Source organism: Natrix helvetica (genome assembly GCF_964273705.1).
Source record: "Natrix helvetica genome assembly, chromosome: 8".
NCBI classification, from domain to species: Eukaryota; Metazoa; Chordata; class Lepidosauria; order Squamata; family Natricidae; genus Natrix; species Natrix helvetica.
Genome location: NC_138559.1, coordinates 5855479 through 5870834, shown reverse-complemented (window position 1 = coordinate 5870834; position 15356 = coordinate 5855479). Strand labels below are relative to the sequence as shown.

At 45.5% G+C, this 15356-nt stretch overlaps 1 protein-coding gene across 1 annotated transcript in view; it reads right to left on the bottom strand.

Annotated features, from left to right (window-relative positions):
- Positions 1–14825, bottom strand: part of FAM178B (family with sequence similarity 178 member B) — a 276725-nt gene extending 261900 nt beyond the window's left edge. Inside the window, exons 1-5 of the mRNA XM_081960741.1 lie at positions 14310–14825; positions 11354–11423; positions 4735–5094; positions 3273–3760; positions 1211–1272 (exon numbers count right to left, since the gene is read on the bottom strand). Of these exons, the coding sequence (XP_081816867.1) occupies positions 1211–1272; positions 3273–3760; positions 4735–5094; positions 11354–11423; positions 14310–14699 (1370 nt within the window). The 5' untranslated portion in view covers positions 14700–14825. The remainder of the gene's footprint in view (positions 1–1210; positions 1273–3272; positions 3761–4734; positions 5095–11353; positions 11424–14309) is intronic.
- Positions 14826–15356: the final 531 nt, after the last annotated feature.

Here is a 15356-nt window from a genome sequence, read left to right as displayed (position 1 = left end):
ACCTGCATGACTAAACACCGAAGGAGAACACTGTGACCTTCCCACTAAAGATGGCTCATATTTTTCTACTTGCATTTTTATGTGCTTTCGAACTGCTAGGTTGGCAGAAGCTGGGACAAGCTGGGACAAGTCACGGGAGCTCCCTCCATTACACAGTGCTAGGGATTCAAACCGCCGAACTGCCGACCTTTCTGATCCACAAGCTCAGTGTCTTAGCCACTGAGCCATTGCGTCCCTTTCTAGGAATAGGGCTCTCTTAGCTTCTCTAAAGCTACTTAACTAGTGTACCACAAACAGTTCTTGATTCTTTTGATAGTTTTTCCCAATATAGCAGTTTCCAGATGTATGGACTTCAACTCCCAGAATACCTGAGCCACTAAATTCCCTGCTAAAAATTCTGGGCATTGAACCAATGGTGGGATTCAAAAAAATTTATTACTGGTTTGGTGGGCGTGGCTTGGTGGATGTAGCAGGGGAAGGATACTGTAAAGCAGTGATGGCAAACCTGTGGCACGCGTGCCACAAGTGGCACGCGGAGCCATTTGTCAGGGCACGTGAGGCGCTGCCCTGTCAGCTGGCCAGCGCACATGCGCGCGCTGGCCAGCTGAGTTTACCTTTTTAAAAGCTATTTTTCGCCTTCCCCAGGCTCCAGAGGCTTTATAGGAGCCTGGGGAGGGCGAAAAGAGCAAGGGCCGACTGGGGAGTAAAGGCACAGGTGGATGGTGAATGGCCCCTCCCAGAGGGAATAAAGAGGAGCGAAAGGGGAGGGGAGTTTGCAGGAGACAATGAGTTCAGTTCATTCGAGTGAAGATCTGTTCCTGACTTCTGGCCAAGTAATAGCTGCTACAGCTTGGCGGTGGAAGATATCAGCCTGGCAGCTCTCCAAGCCTGATAAAGGCCTAATAGTTGTAAAATCTCATGAAAGACTGTTGGCCGGGACTTTGCTGGAGAGGAATTCCCTTTAACCAAAATAAAAGGGGTTTTATGGGACGAGGAGTCGGCTTGGGAAGCCTAGGACAGCACAATCTCTTTGGGAAATGGTTCTCCAATCTCTTCTTGAAAACCTTCAGTGATGGAGCACCTATGTCCCCCCAACTTTCCTCCCTCCTGCTTCCTTTTGTCACCTCCCCCTTCAGGAAAGAAATAAGTGGCCCTTCCTCATGGTCGGGTCCCCCCATCACAAGGGGTGGAAATGGGGCTTCAATTTTACCTTTTCTCTTCAAGAAGCTTGTCGAGGCTGGTCAGGTAACTGTCCCGTCTTGGCGATGGGCACTGAAAGCAGAAGGAAAACAGATTACATGGGACTCAATAAGCAAGAGATGCACCCACTGCCTGGCATATTGCCAAGGCTCAAGCATGCTGCCAGCCCTAGCAATGCCCCTCCAGAAAGCCATGCTGAATCAGACTGAATCAGAATAGAGCCGGAAGGGACTGTGGAGGTCTTCTAGCCCAGCCCCCTGCTCAAGCAAGAGACCCTATACCAGTGATGGCGAACCTCTTTGGCGCCGAGTGCTGAAAAAGGCACATGCGCGCACTCATCTGGGCCACATCCCGGAAGAGGAGCTGCCCAAGGGGCATGCGCTCGCTGGAAAAGGAACTTCCAGCTGGTCTTCCGGATACTGCATGCATGTGCGTGCGACAATCAGCTCTTCCAGTTTCTGGCACTGCCATGCGCATGAAGGCCAACTGATCATCGCGTGCGCATAGGGTCACGCACATAGAATTATGGGTGTGGTCACTCCTGCACACAACCCCCCTTCGCTCCCCCCGCTTTTGGCACACAATGGCAAAAAGGTTAGGCATCACTGGTCTAGGGTCTCCTGCTTGGGCCGGGGGTTGGACTAGATGACCTACAAGGTCCCTTCCAACTCTGTTAATCTGTTTATCTATTTCGAATAGGTCTTCTCATCTCTTAGCAGCATGACAGACAACAAGACCCAGCCTAGAACGTGTTCACCTGGCCCTACACAGGTAGACCTCGACTTGTAACCCCAAGGTAAGGCGGTTGTTGAGTGGCGCCCAATTTGACAACCATTTTTGCAGGGTTGTTAAGAGAATCACTGCAGTTAAGTGAATCGTATGGTCATTAAGCAAATCCAGCCAAGAAGAGATCTGACAACCATTTGTCTGAAATGGCATCGGGTTTCCTGCCTAAGCAGGGGGTTAGATTAGAAGACCTCCAAGGTCCCTTCCATCTCTGTTATTCTATTTTATTCTGAATCTATGCCATTCTCTGCATAATTTTGCATTCCTGGGGCTACTGGAAGGAAGTCGTTGCAATGTAACAGGATGGAAAGCAATTAAAGAGACATGCTTGCTGAGGTCTAAATTTAAATTCAGAAATTTAAAATTATGCTTGAGCAGGGAGCGGGACTAGAAGACCTTGCAAGGTCCCTTCCAACTCATTCCTGGGGATTGTTGGAGGCAATAGGCTAGGACATAGACAATAGACTGGAGGATAAAACATAGGAGGAACGGTTGCAGGAACTGGGTAGGTCTAGTTTAATGAAAAGAAGGACCAGGGGAGACATGATAGCAGTGCCCCAATATCTCAGGGGCTGCCACAAAGAAGAGGGAGTCAAGCTATTCTCTAAAGCACCTGAGGGCAGGACAAGAAGCAATGGGTGGAAACTGATCAAGGAGAGAAGCAACCATGATCTAATTATATTGCTCCTGACGGGTTTTTTATTTGTGTAATTTAATTGAATTTATTTATTTATTTAGGGTTTTTTTAAATATTGTGATTTTAATTGTTTTTATCCAGCAGCCGACTTCCTCCTTGTACACGTCTCAGTACACATCTTTGTTATATGTATGTTCTTGTTCAGATATGTATTTTATATGTTTTATTGTACGCCGCCCCGAGTCCTTTGGGAGAGGGTGCGGCTAAGAAATAAATATTCATTCATTCATTCAACTTAGAACTGAGGAGAAACTTCCTGACAGAACAATGAATCAGTGGAACAGAAGTTGCCTCCAGAAGTTGTGAATGCCCCAACACTGGAAGTCTTTAAGAAGATGTTGGACAACCATTTGTCTGAAATGGTATAGGGTTTCCTGCCTAAGCAGGGGGTTAGATTAGAAGACCTCCAACGTCCCTTCCAACTTCGTTATTCTATTTCTATTTCTATTCTGAGTCGGGGACTATCCTGTACACGAAACAATCCCAGAAAAGGGAAAGGAACCAGATGGAGACCGGAATTCGAAGGCCAAGGTTCTCAAGAAGGCCAAGTCGAAGGGGGTTTAAACCCCAGCTCCCCCGGGGTACCCACCAAGCTCATCTCCAGAGTGCTGGAACCGGACTCGTCCATGTGAAGGAGATCTCGGAGGGGCACAAGGCTGCTGTCATCCATATCTTCCTCTTCATTGGAGTCCGGGGTTAGCCCTCCGGGACCTTCTAGAAACTCATCCGAGGAGGCCAAGAAGCTGCTCCTGGAGGAATTCCCAGAGCCGGGCAGCAAGAGATGGAGGGGGGGCGAAGAAGAAGGGCCTCCCATCCTTGGAGATGCACTGGCCTCTTGGTCCGGCATTTCCTGAGAGCTGAGGGCTTCAGATGGTCCAGGAGTTGGGCTAAGGGGAGGCGACTCTTCATGGTAGAGAAGTGCCATTCGTCTTAGCGGCAGGTCCGGAAGAAATGACGTCTCCTCATCCTCCTCCTTTAAGAGAGACTTGGGGTCGCTCCATCCACTGGAGTCGTCATCTCTTCCCGGGCTCTCGGCTACAGGAACTGAGTCTTCCTGCTCTGATTTCTCTGCGGACTCTGGGAGAAAAGGGAAGAGTTGTTACCATGTTTCTTTCAGGCCTGCAGCCATCTTTTCTTTTGGATCTCAGGCCTGCTACACTTTCTATTATTCTACTATGCATTTTCTATTGTGGGAAAATGTATGGAATTAGATGATATGTAGCCATAACAAAATTCTTTCTAGAAAGCCAAGGTCATTCTTGGTCTCTGCACCTCTGCACCTGACCAGAACTGGATGAGTGGAACTGACAGCATGGCAATGGGAGATTGGACCATGGGATGGACTTGTGGGTGTGGGGGGCAAGATCTTGAACTTTCAACTGGGTGGGGAAAACTGGAAAGCTTTCAGATTCGGGTTTTCCCAGATGTGCCAACATGGCTCTCTTAATAAATTGGAACTTTGAGCAAGACTTTGCCTGGGACTTTGGTTTAATTTTGGATGCTATTTGGAACCCTGACAGTTTTCCCCAAAATAAAACAGGATCTTATTTTCTTTTGACCCCCGAAATAAGCACTTAGCCTTATTTATGGGGAGGATTTATTATTTTTGAGGTGCAGGAGGCAGTGAGCATGGTCACCTCATAGCTGCTGCTGTGTTGCAATATTAGAATGCAGCATTGCAGGCTAACTCTGCCTACTGCCAGGAGTTTGATCCTGACCAGTTCAAGATTGACTCAGCCTTCCATCCTTCCCTGGTGGGTAAAATGAGGACCCAGATAGTTGGGGGCAAGAGGCCACCTCTGAGACAAAGAGACAGAGAGAGAAAGAGAGAGAGAGAGAGAGAAAGAGACACAGATTGAGAAAGAGAGAGAGAGAAAGAGAGAGAGAGAAAGAGAGAGGCAGATGGAGAAGAGAGAGAGAGAAACAGAGAGAGAGAGAAACAGTGAGAGAGAAACAGAGAGAGAAAGAGAGGGGGGGAAAGGGAGAGAGAAAGAGAAAGAGAGAGAGAGAGAAAGAGAGAGAGAGAAAGAGAGAAAGAGAGAAAGACCCACCAGCCGCTTGGGGACCGTCCGGCATTTCCTGAAAGCTTCCAGGATCCGGGCTGAGAGGAGGCGGCTCTTCCTTGAAGAGAAAGGATGGAGGCGACCAGTCTGGTGGGAAGATGTCCTCGTCCTCTTCCAAGGGTGACTTGGAGTCGCTCCGCTCGCTGGAGCTTTTCCCTCTTCCGGGGCTCTTGGCTGGGGGAGCAGGATCTCCCTTCTTGGACTTCTTTCGGGAGCGCCTGCTGAGCCCCGTGACCCACTGCTGGCCGGACACCGCTGCAGAGGGGACGCATTTCGAGGGAAGCGCATCCGGAGAGGGCTGGTGCTTCTGAAACTTCTTCTGCATCTGTCGCAGGAAAGACCGAGTGTCTGGAGAAAAGGAAAGAGACGTTACCAGGAGGCCAGGCGTGCAACACCAAGGGGGGGCCCAATCCCCCGGTCCACGGCATGCCAGCAACTGGGCCGCAGAAACAAGCGAAGCTCCAACCGCAGGATGAAGCCAGCATGCAAAACACAGAGTAGAATAATAGAGTTGGAAGGGACTTTGGAGGCCTTCTAGTCCAACCTCCTGCTTGAGCAGGAGACCCTAGACCCGTGATGGCGAACCTATGGCATGTGTGCCAAAGGTGGCACGCAGAGCCCTCTCTCTGGACACGAGCACCGTTGCCAGCTGCTCTTTTGGTTTCTGACACACTAATCTTTGCAGGTACCGCAGCACCGGAAAATGGCCTGAAAATGGCGCCAAACCAGGCCCTTTTTCAGCCTTTTTCTAGCGTTCCAGGGCCCACGAAGACCATTACAAAAGCAGCCTGAACACTGCCCCAAAAACTGTCCCCAAACCAGCCAAAAAACAGGCATGTGTCGGCCAGCTGGTCTTTGGGTTCCAGGTGCTCCGGTGTGTGCACATGCACACACATGTATGTGTGTTCCGGTTTGGGCACTTGGTGCCAGAAAGGTTCGCCCTCACGGCTCTAGACCATTTCAGACAGGCCTCATTCCAGTCTCTTCTCAAAAACCTCCAGTGATGGGGAATCCACAACTTCTGGTGGCAAGCCGTTCCACTGGTTGATTCTTCTCACTGTGAGGAAGTGCCTCCTTAGTTCTAGGTTGCTTCTCTCCTTGATTAGTTTCCATCCATTGTCGTACCCAATTCCTGTAACCATTGTTCCTATGTTTTAGCCTCCTATTCAGACTAGAGCTGGAAGGGACCTTGGAGGTCTTCTAGTCCAGCCCCGTCAAGCAGGAAACCCTATACCCCTTCAGACAGGTGGCTGTCCAGTCTTTTCTTAAAAACCTCCAATGATGGAGTACCCACAACTGCACTTGCCACACCCCCTCAAGTCTGTAGAAAGCTCCTTTTGCCACGTAAGCAGCCCTGGTGCCCAAACCTCGAGGTGGGGGGGGGGGGCTGTTAGAACCAGACTACAGGAGCATTTGCACCACTGGGTGACTCTGAGGACAAAGGTAAACCCCCAAGTGCTTCAAGGACCCTCTAAAAGGACGCAGATGACCAACTGTCTGTCTGCAGGGAATATCAGTTCTTCCATTCCCAGCTATCCTGTCAGAGCTGAAGAAGCTTCTTGGATGAGATGCAAAACGTCTTCAAAGAAAAAAACCCAGAAAGTCTATTTGCCTCTTGAAAAAAGCACCTTTAATACTCTTAATGCTCACTCTCTTCTCTCCGTCTCAGAGCGATGGCCCTGCAGAGGAAGACAGCAAAGGGCCCAGCAAAAGAGATGGGGCCCTTTCCTCCTCCCTCCTTAGCTAAATCTACCCCCTCGTCGAGGTGCTCATTGTTAATACAGGCCCTCGATAGATCCCGTGGGATGCAAAGTATTTGGCGGGGGTCTCCAGCTGGAGCATGAAAGCCCCACTCATCTGTCAGGCAGAAGAAGCCTGTGTACCCTGCTTCAGAAGGCTGACATGGCACTTTAGAACAGGGGTCTCCAGGCTTAAAGTTGCCAAGGTTGGAGAAGGTAAAAGGGCAATCTGCACCAGGGACACGACTTGTGCAATTTTGCTCCAGTGGATTCTGAAATCCTAAGGATAGGATTGTCTTTTTGGCAAAGAAATATTTCCGCCTAAGAATCCCAACTTTCATTCAATTGCAAATGAACTGGAAAGGGGGGGGGGGGGGAATGCTAAGTCAAACGACAATTTTAGAGCCGAGACTGCCCTCTAGTGAATCTCATCTGTTGCAAGAGTTTATTTATTTATTTGGTTTGTCACTCATGTACAAGATAGCAGGGATAAGAATAAACATGAATAAGAACACAGGAAATGGGAACAAATAAACAGGGACAATGGGGCAGGGACGTTAGGCACACTAGTGCACTTATGCACGCCCCTACTGACCTCTTAGGAAGGGGGTGAGGTCAACAGTAGACCGTTTAAGGTCTAAACATATGGTTAAAGTTAAATGCTCTGTATGGCTGTGAAGATTGGACCCTAAGGAAGGCTGAGCACCAAAGAACGGAGGCCTTTGAACTCTGGTGCTGGAGAAGACTCCTGCGAGTCCCTTGGGCTGCAAGGCAATCCAACCGGTCAGTCCTAGAGGAGATCAACCCTGACTGCTCTTTAGAAGGCCAGATCCTGAAGAGGAAACTCACAGACTTTGGCCACCTGATGAGAAGGAAAGAGGACTCCCTGGAGAAGAGCCCAATGCTGGGAACAATGGAGGGCAAAAGAAGAAGGAGACGACAGAGAATGAGGTGGCTGGATGGAGTCACTGAAGCAATAGATGTGAGCTTAAATGGAGTCCAGAGGATGGTAGAGGACAGGAAGACCTGGGGGAACGTGGTGCATCGGTTCACGATGGGTCGGAAACGGCTTCGCAACTAACAACATACTAAAAAAGGAGTCCATTTTTTGCAAATCCGATTACGCCTGGAAGTAACCCTGCTAGCTGCACGTTTTCCAGGATTTAAATAGTGCCATGCCCATAATAGCATCCTTTTCAACAAGTTATTATTTCTTAGTTTCTACAGTAACGTGAATGAGCCTGACAAATCTTATTTTTGTACTGTTCAGACCAACCTTGGGGTAATACAGCAGTGCGTTCTGTAGATGAGAAACTGGCTTAAACAGCTCATCTAGATTAAAAAAAATATTTTAAGAAACAGATTTTTCTTTGAAAGTCTGGTTTCCTGCATGTCCAGATCTATGGGTTCATTTTCTTGGTGGGGGCTGCTCTTAGCTTCAGGGGGTGGGGAGGGGGGGGTAAATCAAGGGTATGGGGAACAATATTTAGCCTTCACATAAAAATCTTTCAGTACTGAGAGCCTTTTGGGTTGTTTTATCACCTTTAATTATAGATAAAGGCAAAGATTCCCCTCACACATATGTGCTAGTTGTTCCCGACTCTAGGGGGCAGTGCTTTAAACCTATGACTTCCCCCCAAAGTACCAGCTTTGTATCCTGCTCGCTTCAAGCACCTTTTTACAATCACATCCAAAACGTGGCACACAACACTTTTATTTCATTAAGAATCCTTTGTCCCAACAGGAATAACACTTCGACTTATCTACTGCTTTGCAGTGCTTTAGGGCCTCTCTCTAAGCAGTGCACAGTGGCCTCTTGCCCCAACAATCTGGGTCCTCATTTGACCCACTTTGGAAGGATGGAAGGGTGAGTCAATGTTTGAGGTCAGGATCAAACTCTTGGCAATTGGCATAATTAGCCTGCAATACTGGATTCTAACCACAAGGGAGGGAGGGAGGGAGGGAGAGGCGGGGCCAGCGTCACGACAATATGGTTGTGTGGTCTCAATGCTCTGAGACCACAGCCAATATTTTTGTCACTGGGGGGGTCCAACGGACCTAAACCATCCCGAAGAGACGGTGAACAGGAAGAATACGTCTTGCTGATTTTGGGGATATCGCAAAATCCCTGAAAGAAGCAAGAGAAGTTCTTCAAGCCGGCGACAAAAAAATCCAGCCAAGGCTGACGAAGTCGGGGCAGCTCCAAAACGGAGGCTATGGAAAGAGAAAATGTTTCCAGCTGGTGAGGAATTTTTATTGTTTTAAAAAAGAGTCTGCCTATAAAAACTTAAAAATTAATTTAAATTGAAGAATAGAAGATTTAAGCGGCGAAATTAAATTTGGAATGGTTTTGGACAGTGGCTATCTCTTTTTTTAAATGCTTTTTACATGGACGGAATTTCTACAAGCTTTTTAAAATGGATGGATCAAGTCTTCTTCTACCTTTTCTTTGTGACTCTCCGTGATCTATAGAACAAAGTTTTCTCCTCTCATTGTTGTGGATACTTTCCTAATTCATTAGAAAAACTCATTTAAAGATCGGATTACTTTTTTCAATTTGAAATATAAAATAGTTACAAAAAATAAACTTTTTAACAGCGCTGCGCTGCTCGAATGCTGGGAGGTTTTCTTGAACGGAGTTTGTCTATTCAGGCGGGACTTTCTTTGTTTAGACTTGCGGATTGGCTACAGAGTATGGGAAGGGGGGCCAGATGTCCCTTTGAAGTGCACTCAAAGTGAAAACAACGGTCTTTGTGAACGTATGTTTCAATCTTGTTGACCTTCCAAGCAAGAGCAGCTGTGCATGATAATATGGCATCTCAGGAGAATGTAGAAGCTTTAAACTTGCAAGGAATATTTGCAGAATTGCAAAAATTATTAAATACAGAGGAGAGAATGGAAAGAAAACTGGATTACATGCGAAAAAAATCGAGGATGTTTATCAAATACAAAATGAGGTGATTGAAACTAAAAAAAACAAAGTGCAAGATGAATATAAATATATTAAACTGGTTAACATCTATGGCAATTGGTCTATTTTTGAAAAAAGAAAGAATGGAATATCGAAAGAGGAATTAAATGGAGAGAAGATTTATTCCAAAGGGCAAGATATAGAAGAAGAAGAGAAAATTAAAGGACCTATGGACTATGGAATCTTATCAGCAAAAATATTGATAACACTGCTGACAATCAAAGACAAGCTGAACAAGGAAACAGAAAGAGGGCATCAAGAGTACATGAGAGATTTTACAAGCAAGGAGTTGCTAAGAGAAGTCCATACAGATCTGATTAAGAAAATGTTTAGCAGATTAGTTCCACAAATGGCAGAAGATATGAGAGTGTTCTGTTATTGGAAAGATACAGGTTGATTCAAAACTAGCTAAACTTAGTGAAATTTAGTGATAATAGGTATAGTTAAATAAAAAATGGATAATGATAATAATGTATACAATGTGTAGTTGTATGTAGTTCAAAATATGAATATTGAATGATAACCATGAAGGGAAGGCTAGAAATCCTTTTGGATTATATATAAAGGTTAATAATAATAATAATAATAATAATAATAATAATAATAATAATAATAATAATAATAATAATAACAACAACAACAACAACAACAACAACAACAACAAAGAATTAAATTAGACACAGTTAAGTTTTGATTATTAGGCAGAAAATGTTATGATATAGGATATAGTCAAATAAAAAAAGGATAATGATAATAATTCATATATATGTATGGGTATAATATAAGGAAACTGGATGCAAATTGTAGTGATTTCGAAAGGAGTATTAGAAAATTTTGTTATTAAATATTACGGATGTTTAGCTAGAATAGGACATAAGGATTCAATGTTAATGGAGGATTTTAGATATAATAAATGAAATGCCAGTATGTGGTTATGCACTAAATTTTGGTATATTTTATGATGAAGGATGTTTAAATAATTATAGTCAAATAAAAGTGGAGGTATGATGATGGTAACATGTATAAACCACCTGAGATAAATACTAGAGTTAATATGAACTAAACTTGATGACGGTGAAAGAGATGCACGAAAGCTTTTTGTAACCAACTGATACACTTTCTACAGTATGTAAAGAAGAAGGTTCTTTATGTTTGTTTTAAAAATAAAAAAAAATAAAAAATTGTGGCAAAAAAAAAGGAAGGGAGGAAGGAATAGCACTTCGCCATAGACCGCTTCACAGTGCTTTCCAGCCCTCTCTAAGCAGTTTACGGAGTCAACCTCTTGCCCCCAACAATCTGGGTCCTCATTTTACCCACCTCGGAAGGATGGAAGGCTGAGTCAACCTTGAACTGGTCAGGATCGAACTCCTGGCAGTTGGCAGTGTTAGCCTGAAATGCAACACTCTAACCACAAGGAAGGAAGAGAGGAAGGAAGGAAGGAAGGAAGGAGGGAGGGAGGGAGGGAGGGAAGGAAGGAAGGAAATAGCAATAGCATTTAGACATATACTGCTTTATAGTTCTTTCCAGCCCTCTCTAAGCGGCTTACGGAGTCAGCCTCTTGCTCCCAACAATCTGGGTCCTCATTTTACCCACCTCGGAAAGATGGAAGGCTGAGTCAACCTTGAGCCTGGTGAGATTTGAACTGCCAAATTGCAGGCAGCCGGCAGGCAGCAGAAGTAGCCTGCAGTACTGCACTCTAACCACTGCGCCAGCATGGCTCATAATAATATAAAGTACAAGCAAACCAGGTCAAAAAGCCCAGTTTCACCCCTCCCCCACTGAAGTTAGATCTACTTCAGCAAACAAGCATCACAACCGATCCTAAAACCGGCCATAGGACAGCGTCCCATTCTCCCACCCACCCCAAAGTCATCAGAAATGTATTTTAGAATATTACCATTTCTATGAGCCGAGAGTCTTTTGCGGACTTTAGATCTATCCGTTCTTGAAGTTCTGTGATTATCACCCTGTGGGACAAATTTGGTAAGATTTTAACAACGCTTGTTGAATGACTGGATTCATATAAACACATGTCTTACCCCACAAGTTAACAAAACACAGCCCCAGGGATATGAAAAATGCTAAGTCCAAAGAAATACATTCCAGAAAATCTAATGGCCTGGTTCAGGAAAAAAAACAAAAAACACCTAACTGCTAACTTTCTGGTCCCTATTTCAGTTGAGTGTATAGCACAGCTTTTATTGTCATTGTCTACATCGTGTAGACAACGAAATTTGTTTTAGCCTCACTGGTGCAGTCCGTGACAAAAAATACAAACAACATAAATAGTATAAAGGATAATCCCTGTGCAAGTAATTGATCCCTCTCTGTAGTGCCTTCCTGTCTGCAGCAGTTAACCGAGTGTACTATATGGAATTGCGGTATGTGAGGACGCTTTCTATCGTGGACTGATTGAAAGAAGTCATCAGACATTGTTCCACCTGATCCAGCCCTTATTTATTCAAGGCTATTTAAAAAAATACATCTTGCACCTATTGCTGCCTTAAGGCCTTGTGTTACCTTTAAATCCGTCTAGGATAAGTTGCCCAAAGCAAATTTATGACCAAGGAAGCCTCACCATACATCCCTTCATAGGAAGGACCTTTTAGACTGGGGCCAGTCAACATAGACAACCTCGCCTTTGATCAAGAGGAAAAATAAACAATATTTTTAATACCATATAGGCCAGTGATGGTGAACCTTTTCGGCACCGAGTGCCAAAAAAGTCACACGGAAACATCATGCACGCTCATCGTGGCCATGCTCTGCTTTCTAGCACACACACGTGCCCAATGATCAGCTCGCATCTGCGAGCCGGTTTTCAGCACTGCCACGCACGCAAAGGGATTACGCTCTAGAAAGCCAAACTTCCGAGTTCTGCCGCACATGCGCACCAGACAATCAGCGGGCCGGCGTGCATGCAAAGGACAGCTGATCATTGCACATCCATGCGCATGCGCACCAGAAACCCAGAAGACAAACAGGGAAGGCCGCATGTGTCGGGCTACATGGCTTCGTGTGCCACTTTGGGCATGTGTGCCATAGGTTCGCCATCAGAGATATAGGCTCACAATTCTACCAATGAATGTGTTTTGAGACAGGTTTACACACAATTCATCCAGGTACCAAGAGAGAAGGTGGCCTTAAAACACTAAGGAAAGAAACTTGATCAATACCACCTGTCATGCCCCTGTTGGAGCCTGAATCTGCAGAGGAAGACGAGCTGGAACTGGAGCCGACGGAGATCGAGGGGGCGACTTCATTGGCAAATGGGGAAGAGGAGACCCAGTCAGGCCAGAGCTTTTCAGGATTGAGACGGCTTGTAGGCAGGGAGGGGCAGGACAACCAAGAGAGGCTAAGCAGTGAACATGAGAGACAGAGCTCAGGCGAGGAGCAAGGACCACCTCCTCCTGCTCCTCGAGCACGGAGAGTGGAGAGAAGGCGCGAACAACGCAGACTGAGCAGGCTAGTCAGGAGAGAGCTGCGCCCCTCTTCACAAGGCCCACCTGGGGAATGAGCCTTAAGGAGACGCTGTGGGGAGGGGCATTTGTCAGGAACAAAGGCTGAATTCCTAAAGTGTTGACTGCCAACGTTGGTCTGGACTAACGTTGGCTGCATGAGGGGTGTGTGTAAGTGACCACTTTGCTCTAGGACTTGCCAGAAACAAAGGAAGCATTTTGGGAAATTTGGAGCAATAAAGGGGCTGCTTGAACTGCCAGCTGCCTGTGTTATCTCTCTGCCGTGCCCCGGGTCATCACACCACCTTGTACTATTAGAGAGCTTATGTTCTCCGGCTAAAACTGTAGAAATGGTGTTGGGTTTAGAAGAAACCCTCCTATACTACCACCTCTTACAATGCTCGACAACACAATATTAATAGTAGAGACCTTCACGTTTCTAGGTTCTATCATATCTCAAGACTTAAAATGGACACCTAACATCAAAAATGTCATCAAAAAAGCACAACAAAGAATATTCTTTCTGCACCAACACAGGAAGCTCAAACTGCCCAAAGAGCTGCTGATTCTGTTCTACAGAGGAATGATTGAGTCTGTCATCTACACCCCTGCAACTGCCTGGTTTGGCTCTGTAACCCAACAAGACAGACACGGACTTCAACAGATAATTAGAACTGCAGAAAAAACAATTACTACCAGCCTGCCTTCCACTGAGGACTTGTATACTGCACATGTCAAAAAGAGGACTGTGAAAATATCTACAGACCCCTCATATCCTGGACATAAACCGTTTCAAATTCTACCCTCAAAATGACGTTATAGGGCACTGCACACCAAAATAACTAGACACAGGAGTTTTTCCCCCCCATGCCATCCCTCTGCTAAACAACTAATTCCCACAACACTGTCAATAATTTACCAAGAATGCATTACTATTCTTCTTCTCTTCCTTTCTAGTATCTATCTCTCCCCACTTATGACTATAACCATGATGCTGGTATCTTTCAATTTATATTGTTTGATAGCTTATTAGTAACCTGGACTATCACTAAGTGTTGTATCTTTTTATTCTTGATGAATATATTTTTATTCTCCTTGTGTACCCTGAGAGCACATACACAAAATTCCTTATGTGTCCAATAACACTTGGCCAATAAAGAATTCTATTCTATTCTATGTGCCAACATCTATTCTATTCTATATTCCAGTATCTATTCTGTTCTGTTCTATTCCTATTCCTATTCTATATTCCAATATCTATTGTATTCTACTCTATTCTATTCTATATTCCAATATCTATTCTATTTCTATTCCTATTCTACTCTACTCTACTCTATCCCTTATGCTATGCTATGCTATTCCCCCAAATCAATCAATCCCGGCTTCCCTCCTTACCCGTAACGCATCTCGAAATGCTGGAGGATCCGTAAATGGCAAAGACAAGCTCGGAAAAGGCAGGACGGAGAAGGGCCTGCCAACTTTCAGCCGCTTGGTTTTCCGAAGCTGCTGGTACCTCTGGAGGCTGGACTGGAAGGTGAAGCTGAAGAGGCCAGCTTTGGGCTTCCTTAAAGAGGACAAAGGGATTTGGAACCAGCGAATGTCTCTCCAGGTGTTGAAGAGCTCCTTGCTGAAGGACGTCATCTTGGACTGGGAAACCAAGCCAACTTTTGAGGTTTCTTTGGCAAGCGGGCTCTGGCGCATCTGCTTCAGGGCATCCTTGGATGTCCCCGGTTGGCTATCCAATGCGGGGGGTTTCCCCGGGCTTGGTTTGCCTGACTTCTTCATGAGGGTGGCCAATCTCTCTTCCGGCTCCAACTTCAAAGGAGAGGCTCAGCTGGTTTGGGAAGGCTGCAAAGAAGTGACCTCTTTGCCTTCCCTCCACGCACTCTCCCTCGGCCCGAAAGGATAACCCAAGGATAACCCTGTCAAAGGAAAGAAACAGGTCATTTCGACCACCCCAAGGCTGCTTTTAAAGCTTCCAGGCGTACAGAAAGAAAACAAACGTCAATGGATTTATATTATACTATGATTAATTATTGTAAGTATGATTGATGATCTATGGCCTATCACTTTGTTGCTGTATGTGTGTACACTGAGAGCTTATGCACCGGAGACAAATTCCTTATGTGTCTTTATTACCAATAATACAATACAATACAATAGCAGAGTTGGAAGGGACCTTGAAGGTCTTCTAGTCCAACCCCCTGCCTAGGCAGGAAACCCTATACCGTTTCAGACAAATGGCTATCCAACATCTTCTTAAAGACTTCCAGTGTTGGGGCATTCACAACTTCTGGAGGCAAGCTGTTCCACTGATTGATTGTTCTAACTGTCAGGAAATTTCTCCTCAGTTCTAAGTTGCTTTTCTCCTTGATTAGTTTCCACCCATTGCTTCTTCTTCTGCCCCCAGGTGTCTTGGAGAATAGTTTGACTCCTTCTTTG